Source organism: Ranitomeya imitator, chromosome 2 (genome assembly GCF_032444005.1).
Source record: "Ranitomeya imitator isolate aRanImi1 chromosome 2, aRanImi1.pri, whole genome shotgun sequence".
Lineage (NCBI taxonomy): Eukaryota > Metazoa > Chordata > Amphibia > Anura > Dendrobatidae > Ranitomeya > Ranitomeya imitator.
This window is the reverse complement of record NC_091283.1, coordinates 298944792-298954364: the sequence shown is the minus strand read 5'-3', so window position 1 is coordinate 298954364 and position 9573 is coordinate 298944792. Positions and strand designations below refer to the sequence as shown.

Sequence of the window (9573 nt, the reverse complement as noted above, 5' to 3'; positions counted from 1 at the left end):
TACAATTCTGACCACTGTCAATTTATTACATTTTAACTCTGGAACGCTGCAATGTACCCCACTGATTCTAAGAATGTTTTATTGTGACATATTGTACTTCATGTTAGTGGTAACATTTTTTTTACATAACTTGCATTTATTTATGAAAAATCAGAAATTTGGCAAAAATTGTAAAGGTTTTGCAATTTTCAAACTTTTAACCCATTTCTGCCATTGGACGGAATAGTACATCCGATGACAGATCCCCTGCTTTGATGCGAGCTCCGGCAGTGAACCTAGGTTTAGTGAACCTAGCAAAAAAGACAAACAAAAAACAAGTGTGGGATTGCACTTTGTTTTGCAATTTCACCGCACTTGGAATTTTTTTCCCATTTTCTAGTACACAACATGGTGAAAGCAATGGTGAAGTTCAAAAGTACAACTCGTCCCGCACAAAATAAGCCCTCACATGGCCAGATTGACGGAAAAATAAAAAAGTTCTGGCTCTGGAAGGAAGGGAACGAAAAATGAAAGCGCAAAACTGAAGAAACCTTCGGAGGTTAATTTTTGTACTCTTAAATCAGAGAGTGGTGTCACACAAAATAGTTAATAAACAACATTTCCCACAAGTCAACTTTACATCAGCACAATTTTGGAAACCTTTTTTTTGTTAGGACGTTATAAGGGTTAAAAGTTGACCAGCGAGAGGGGCGTGGCCAGCTATGGATCTGTGAAGACACACATACCAGAGCTCCTCTACATCAGTACCAAAAAGACCTGACTAATGGGCTCCCCACAGCATGGGAAAGACCAAAAGAGTGTTTATTGCCCATACATCATCCACTGCATAGGGAACCTACCTTCTCCACCGCAGCCTGTCAGCACCTTTGACCATCACCACCAGACATACTAACAGAGGCCAGGACAAACTGAGGTAATATGCAATCAATCCTTACCTCCCCGCCCAGATCCTTGCTTCACAGACTCACTCCTGTCATAGTATCAATTCTGTGGGAGATCATAGCTCCTGCCAGGCAATCACTGCTGATTTTGGGTCTCCTGAAGCACCACGTTATGTCCAAGATGGTGCTGGCCCCTTGTGTGGACATGGAGGCAGGCAAGCTCAGAGAGTCAGAGGATTGAGTACAAACCAGCCCTCACAGCCATTGCACAAAGACACATTGGAAAATGAAAATGAAAGCGAAGCCTGTGCATCTCAAACAGAGCAAACACAGGACCTGGCAGCTCCATGTCCAAGGAGACTAATTAACCCTCTCCTTCCTGACAACATACCTCCACAGAGGCCCCTTTGAGTGAGATACCCACACACAGAAACACAGCTGGCTTACAAAAAACATGTATTCACTGCTCACAGGGAATTCAGGATTATATATCAACCCCTTTGGAGCTTGATTAGAGTCTCATGGACCTCTCTTCAGAACCTCTCACACGGTTTCCACAGCTTCTAAGAACACAAACTGAACAATCCATGGATGATACCACTAACTATCCTTCCTCCACAGTACCCTCAGTTGCATCACAACCAGCACCGTCATGAGCCGCCAGCTCACGTCCAGTGACTCTAGCCGACATTTAGCCACTTTTGCAATGTTTCCCAACCAAAGATGATATTGCCTCATTTGCAAAATAAATCATGCATGAGTGGAAACAAGAATTTGCAAAACTGCAATCTGATGTGGTTACCCTGACAAAGAGAATGGACACTATAGAGCAGAATATAACTAATACCTCTTCCACCATTACAGCTCTCCAAGACACAAAACACGTCCACTCTACCCATAATCATCAATATCCAATCTCACCTGGATGACTGAGAACGGCGGAAGATGAATCAATGTACGTATTGGGGACCTGCCAGAATCAGTGGCTACTGCAGATTTACCCTCCGCTCTTAATCACACATTCAATAAAATACTAGGGAGGCTCACCCTTCCTCCATGATAAGAGCAAGACAAAGCTCACAGGCAGTTACGCCCATGGACTTAGACCCCAATAATCCAAGAGATGTCATCTGTCGAGTCCACTACTAAAAAGCTAAGGAGGAGATCCTGCTCAAATCCAGGGACAGTTCTGCAACAATATACAAAGGCAAGCGGTTGATGGTCCTCCTTGACTTATCTAGGTGGACATTAACAATGAGAGCAGCTTTGAAACCACTGACAGACACCCTTAGGGAGCGTGATATCCCCTACCGGTGGGGTTTCCCATTCTCCCTTCAAGATAGACACAATGGATGCTCAGGCAGACCACTCACCCCTGGAGACCTACTGGAGTTTATAAAACAGCTCAATCTCCCACAAATATCCATCCCACAGTGGTCACAGTTTTTCACACTGTCCTCAGTTCTGGTGGACAGCAGACCTCATCATGGGCAGGACAGGAAGGCTTCATCTGTTACTAATCTCCCCCAAGAGCCCCTAAGCACTTCCGGAAACCACCGCTTATACCCTTGATCCTGGATGCCCATGTTTAGCTACTTACTCCATCTGAACTGCCTGTTAGTCTAAAGATAGCCTAAAGTTTTCGGGTGGGAAATACGGGTAGCTCCACAGTGGAGCACATACAAATATTTGGCAAAGTGCATAGGTCTTAATGCCTTAACCTTGCTAGTACCTATCAATAGAATATTCACCTTAATCCGTTGGCCCCACTGTAATCCCGTGGGAGTTTCATAGTTTGCCTGTCAGTAATGTTTTCCATAGTCGGTCGTTTAGTCCTTTTTCCAGCAACGTAATTCTTAAAGGAGCATTGGTGCTCCTCAGATCAACACCTGGTCATCTAATGGTTAGACGGAGCCCTGGAGAGGCATACAAGCCACAGTGTCTTGCACCCTCTGTGAAATTTGGTGGAGAATCGGTGATCTGAGGATGCTTCAGCAAGGCTGGAATTGGGCACGTTGTTCTTTGCGAAGGACGTATGAATCAAGCTGCATACAAGTATCCTGGAAAAACAGATGATTCCTTCTGCTCAGGCAATGTTCCTCAACTCTGAAGACTGTTTTTTTCCAGCAGGTCAATGCACCATGCCACACAGCTAGGTCACTCAAGTGTGGATGAAGAACCACCACATCAAATCCCTGTCATGGCCAACCCCATCTCCAGACCTCAACCCCATTGAAAACCTCTGGAATGTAATTAAGAGGAAGATGGATAGCCACAAGCCATCAAACAAAGAAGAACTGCTTACAGGTCACCCAAAGCATTGTGAAAGACTGGTGGAAAGCATGGCAAGACGCAAGAAAGCTGTGATTAAAAATCATGGTTATTCCACAAAATATTGATTTCTGAACTCTTCCTAAGTTAAAACATTAGTATTGTTATTTCTAAATGATTATGAACTTGTTTTCTTTGCATTATTTGAGGTCTGAAAGCACTTTTTTTTCTTTATTTTGACCATTTTTCTTTGTCAGAAAAAAATACAACATTTATTGCTTGGAAATTCGGAGACATGTCAGAAGTTTATAGTACAAAGAACAATTTACATTTTACTCAAAAATATACCTATAAAGAGAAAAATCGGACAAACTGAACATTTTGCAGTGATTTCTTAATTTTTGCCAGAGCTGTATTTACCACTATTAACAAATCATCCAGACTGTGGTATGGAGTTCAGTAAGCTTCCGACTTGCAGACAGATCCTGAGTGTGGGTGATCTCTTCAGACTTGCACTTCCATAGTTTGAGCAATAGAACAAGTATATGCAGCAAGCCTATTTCCTGATCAAAGTATATGCTAAAATATATATATATTTGTATAGAATATATATGTATGTATACTAAAAAAAAAATAGAAGGAAGGAAAAAAGTAACCGCTACACAGCAAAAAGAATGGCCAACCATTCAGGGTACTAAAAGTAGGGTACTCATAGTTTGAGCAAGAAAGTACACAGAGCAGTGGCTATAACTGTGCCCAGACACTGACTGGCCACCGGCCCCAATGCAGAGACAGTCAGTCACGCAAGGGGCACTGATATAGCTACCGTTAAGTATTCTCAGAGCCGTGAATGAACCAGCGATGCCCCTTTGACTAAAACTGAATGCTGCCAAGGAGAATAAAGTTCATTTTCCCACAGCAGCTTTCGGCTAACTGCAGGTGCCAATCAAGTATTGCATTTTACCTGAAAATTACACCCCATCTGCAGGTTAATAGCCTTTTTGCTAGTGACAGGTTCCATTTAAGAGTTGATTTCCAACCAAACCATTTCCCACATTAAGAACATGAAAAAGTTTTCTCCCCTGTGTGACTGCTCTGGTGACTAAGAAGAGATGATTTCTTCACAAAATATTTTCCACATTCTGAACATGAGAATGGCTTCTTCCCTGTGTGGGTTCTCTGGTGGCAATCAAGATGCCCTTTCTGGTTAAAACATTTTCCACATTCTGAACAGGAAAAAGGCTTCTCCCCTGTATGAATTCTCTGGTGAGTAACAAAATTTGATTTATAGTAAAAACATTTCCCACATTCTGAACATGAGAATGGCTTCTCCCCTGTGTGGATTCTCTGGTGGCCATCAAGATGCGCTTTGCGGCTAAAACATTTACCACACTCTGAACATGAAAAAGGCTTCTCCCCGGTGTGAGTTCTCTTGTGACTAACAAGATTTGGTTTCTTGCTAAAAGATTTCCTACAAATGGAACATGAAAATCTATTCACTGCTGTGTGATTTTTTTGATGTTTAAGAAAACACTTTTCGAGGGGAAAACTACTTTTGTGTTCTGAATGTGAAAATGTCTTGTTTGCTTCAGGAGCAGTTCTTTTTTTGTGAGTTTGATTTTCCTTAGCAGTCGGTAATGAATCAGAAGACAAGACCTGTTTCAAAAGATCAGATGATTGATTTTTGCTGTGAAGGGATTTTGGTATATCTGGAGTAATGGCAGTCACTTCAATAGAATCCTGGGTGATCTCAAAATCATCTGATTTAAAAATTGAATATGTCAACTGTCCTTCTGATCTCCAGGTACAGTCATCTGTCAAGCATAAAACCAATTATTAATTTTGCATAAAATTATTTTTTTACCATTTCTACTCAAAATGTCTGCAAAAATGTCAGGATATGTAAAAATATTGAATTCATAAAACAATGTCAGTTCACAGTCTAATAAAAAAAGCTCATAGCATGAAGCAGTAGAGCGTGGTGTTTAATTGTTTGTTCATTCTGCCTCCCAAATATGGAATAAAAGGCCACCAAACAATGTTATGTAGGTGAAAATAATACTAATTCAAGCTTCTACTCATCCCGCAAAAAACAAGTCCCCACTCAGGTCCTTTATCTGTCAATGGAAAAATAGAAGTTTCCATAGTGTCTCAAAGGCTGTTAAAAAGCAACATGACTTCCATAAACCAATCCAGCAATATCCGCTCTCCCAAAGTCAAATCTCTCCCTCACTTCTGAGCCTTGCAGTGTTCCATTCCATCCCAGTGTCACTTGAATTCCAACCATAGTACACCTCATTCTACTTAATGTGCTTCTGATTAGGTGATCACCTGAACCAAATCTTATTTAATGAAGGAAAGTATAAAAAACACTGCTATGGTGTTCACAATCCTCTTGCAATAGGACAAGCTGGATGGCAAAACAAGTGCTAATAATATCCCAAAAGTAACAGGAATGAAAAAATAACTTTTACCCATGTCAAAGGATTTCAAAACAATAGTCTTGAGTGAGGAAAAGAAGGGCTCAATTCTGGCTTTACTAGCAGAGGGACAGAGTGAACGTCATGCTGCCTCCATCCTTAAAATTTCTGAGACGGCAGTCCATTGCAACAAGGTCAAGCAGCAGACATTGGGGACAACAAAGCTAAAGACCCGTAGAGGGGAAAAGCGACTCAAGTGATCCTTAATAGAATAAAAAGCCATAGAGATAATATTAGGAAAGGTGTAATTTGTCACAGCCTGTTTTAGGAATTTCGTTTTAGAACGTAAATGAGATCCCACCAGTTTAAGAATTATTATATTAGAACAAATATCAGAACGTGTGTCTAATAGGTCCCAAAGACTTGTGAATAGAGAATCCTATTGGATTTTTAAACTATCCACACTTAAACCGGAGAGCCTGAATGAGAGCATTGAAAAAAACGAAATAGGGGTATCTTTTTAAATAATCCTTAGGTATTTTGGTTGTTGCCATGTATGTTTATTTTTCTTTATATGTATTTTATTGTGCATCCAATATGCATTTTACATCTATTTGTATTGTTTTGTATAAGATGAAAGGTTTCTATACAAAAAACTGTGCATCATAAGCACGGTTTAATTAATGAATTAAGCAATTGATTAGTGACGCCGTTTTGGAGGATATTTAACATCCACAATGTATTTGTATATGCCTGAGGAATCAGCTGGTTCACATCGGAAATGTGAAGCATTTTAAAATTAAAACAATTTTTTATGTTAATTTGTTTTGATACCCAATTTTATGGCTCAGCACTTCGCAGAGCTTTTTGAAGCCCTGATTTTTCCCTTCTTCCCATATCAGGGATCTTGGAAAACAACAGCATTATTACCCTCCGATTTCTCCTAGAGGCCCATCATAATATATTTCCAACTTGTCAGCACATTCTACATATGCTGTCATTTTACTTTGTAGTTTACAGATGTGGGCAGGTAAGGGTCAGCGTCTGCTAATCCCAGGAGGTAGGTGGATCCTCCAGGTTGTAAGTTCTATAGAAAAGGGTTTTCAATGCCCAAAGTAATTAGATCAGTTTTGGGTTGAGGATAATGTTGTGGTCTAGAGGTAAAATGGTGATCACATGATTGTAATATGGTGGGACTACAACACTGATAAAACAGCCACAGCCGGTGACTGAGAAGAATCTGTGACTTCTCTGCATTTAGTGGTTACTACTCACCTGGGTAGTCATATGTAGGAATCTCCTCTTTACACCGCTCATCACCCCTCACATATGTCTCTGTAGTATTAATATGGGTCAGATCTTCACCCTGAAACAAATATTATAAAAGTCACAGACAGATGGAGAAGTCACATCTATGATCATCACTAATCCTGCCACCTCCACCGTTATCATTACACAAGTATAAAACATATAATACTGGTGGATAAAACAAGATTAAGCACAAGACCTTCACAGATGTCTACACATCACAGGGGAGATCTCATGACACCTTCTCTCCATCTACCTGATGATCCTGAGGAACATTGGGATCTTTTTGTTTACAGTCCTGTGGAAGAAGAGGACGGGGACATCTCTCTGGTGTTGTCCTCCTACTGGATAGATCTGGAGGAACACATACAGGGACTGAATTCATTCTTTACATAGAGATAATTATAGACTTGAGTGTATTTATTCCTGTCTATTACCTGGTAATGTGATGGACTGGGGAGCCTCCATCATCATGATGTCTTTGTACAGATCTTTGTGTCCTTCTAAATACTCCCACTCATCCATGGAGAAATAGACGGCAGCATCCTGACACCTTATAGGAACCTGACACATACAATGATACCGTTATGCCCCCGATCCCTTCATAGTGTTACTGTATAATGTCCCAGCAACTCAGCACTCTCACCTCTCCAGTCAGCAGCTCAATCATCTTGTAGGTGAGTTCTAGGATCTTCTGGTCATTAATGTATTCATGTATCAGGGGAGGCCCAGTGATTGGGCTCAGGGGTCTTCCCCATCCCTCAGTCACAGGGTCCTGACAGCACTCAGTAGAGGTCTTCTTTACTACTGCGTAATCCTGGTTATGGAGAGAAACATTGGAAATGTCTGTACTGAGATTTATTAGAATCCTCACCTCTCCAGTTCTGTCCATCTGTTATTCCCATAGATAAGAATGATGTAATGTGAAGTCATCAGAATCGCTCACCTCTCCAGTAAGGTGGAAGAGGATCTCTAGGGTGAGGTGTAATATCCTCTCCGCCATCTCCGCCATCTTGTCTCTGTCCAAATACATCTTTGATGGGTAATTCATTAAAATTCTCTTATACAGAAAATCTTCACTGAGAGGATCCGATATTGTAGAGAACTGACCGAGAAGATGAGCCGATGTAACATCAGTGTCCAGTTTTGGGCACCGGTGCTCAGGAAGGATATAATGGAACTAGAGAGAGTACAAAGGAGGGCAACAAAATTAATAAAGGGGATGGGAGAACTACAATACCCAGATAGATTAGCGAAATTAGGATTATTTAGTCTAGAAAAAAGACGACTGAGGGGCGATCTAATAACCATGTATAAGTATATAAGGGGACAATACAAATATCTTGCTGAGGATCTGTTTATACCAAGGAAGGTGACGGGCACAAGGGGGCATTCTTTGCGTCTGGAGGAGAGGTTTTTCCACCAACATAGAAGAGGATTCTTTACTGTCAGGGCAGTGAGAATCTGGAATTGCTTGCCTGAGGAGGTGGTGATGGCGAACTCAGTCGAGGGGTTCAAGAGAGGCCTGGATGTCTTCCTGGAGCAGAACAATATTGTATCATACAATTATTAGGTTCTGTAGAAGGACGTAGATCTGGGGATTTATTATGATGGAATATAGGCTGAACTGGATGGACAAATGTCTTTTTTTCGGCCTTACTAACTATGTTACTATGTTACTATAAAAATCCTGTGCAATAATACAATTACTGGAGATAATAAGGGAAACATATGAGGAGATTTATTATTTTACAGTATTTAGTTTTCTTCTTTCCATCTACTAATAAAACCTATATATTTAGGCCACATACAACAAGCAGTTTCTTCCTCGGAGTCGGCAGCTGAATACGTTCCTCATAGACTCATCTTCCATAACGCTAATTCTCGTCTCATTTACCGACACTGGAATCGGCATTAGTAATACTGCAGGAGATATTCATTACACGTGACAGGAGAAATAACTACTTCATGATGAGGACGACATCTTCATCTTCTACTACGGCTCTAGAATCAGATTTGGCCAGAGTCCGTCACTGACTCCATCCCCACCAGCCGTCTATATGAAGGTTTCCCGTCTTCCCCGCACTGTAATCTTCTATCACGTTAGATCTCAGGTCTGATTCACAGAAGTTTTAGGGTATGTGCACACGTTCAGGTTTTTTTTGCGGCTTTTTCGCATTTTTTCATACATTATGCATCCTATCATTTAGAATGCACTCTGCATGTTTTGTGCACATGATGCGTTTTTTTCCGCGAAAAAAACGCATTGCGGTAAAAAAAAGCAGCATGTTCATTAATTTTGCGGATTTTCAGCGTTTTTTCCCACTATTCTATGCATTTGGGAAAAAACGAACAAAAAACGCGTCAAAAACGCAAGAAAAAACGCAAAAAAAAACCGCATGCAGATTTCTGGCAGAAATGTCCAGTTTTTGTCAGGAACATTTCTGCAAGAAATCCTGACGTGTGCACATACCCCGAGGCTTTTATAAAAGCTTTTTGTTTGCACAAAGAATTTATCTGATTCCAAAGTCTACATGTACAGTGTTTTATGGGGTTTATTTCTTCCCTTAGGCTTTCCTATATTACAAGGAAAATACCATAAAAAACAAAACAGATATTAACTCCTTCACGACATGCGCCGTACATGTACGGAGCATGTCGGGTCTCCCTGTTTGATGTGGGCTCAGGCGCTG

The 9573-nt window shown here is 40.8% G+C and overlaps 1 protein-coding gene across 1 annotated transcript; it reads right to left on the bottom strand.

The window, feature by feature from the left end:
- Window positions 1-3295: 3295 nt before the first annotated feature.
- Window positions 3296-7913, bottom strand: LOC138666447 (oocyte zinc finger protein XlCOF8.4-like). Its single transcript, XM_069754670.1, has 6 exons — window positions 7827-7913; window positions 7527-7697; window positions 7318-7444; window positions 7137-7234; window positions 6848-6938; window positions 3296-4966 (listed from the first exon to the last, which is right to left on the bottom strand). The coding sequence occupies exons 1-6, from the start codon at window positions 7911-7913 to the stop codon at window positions 4209-4211; spliced, it is 1332 nt and encodes a 443-aa protein (XP_069610771.1). The 3' UTR covers window positions 3296-4208.
- Window positions 7914-9573: the final 1660 nt, after the last annotated feature.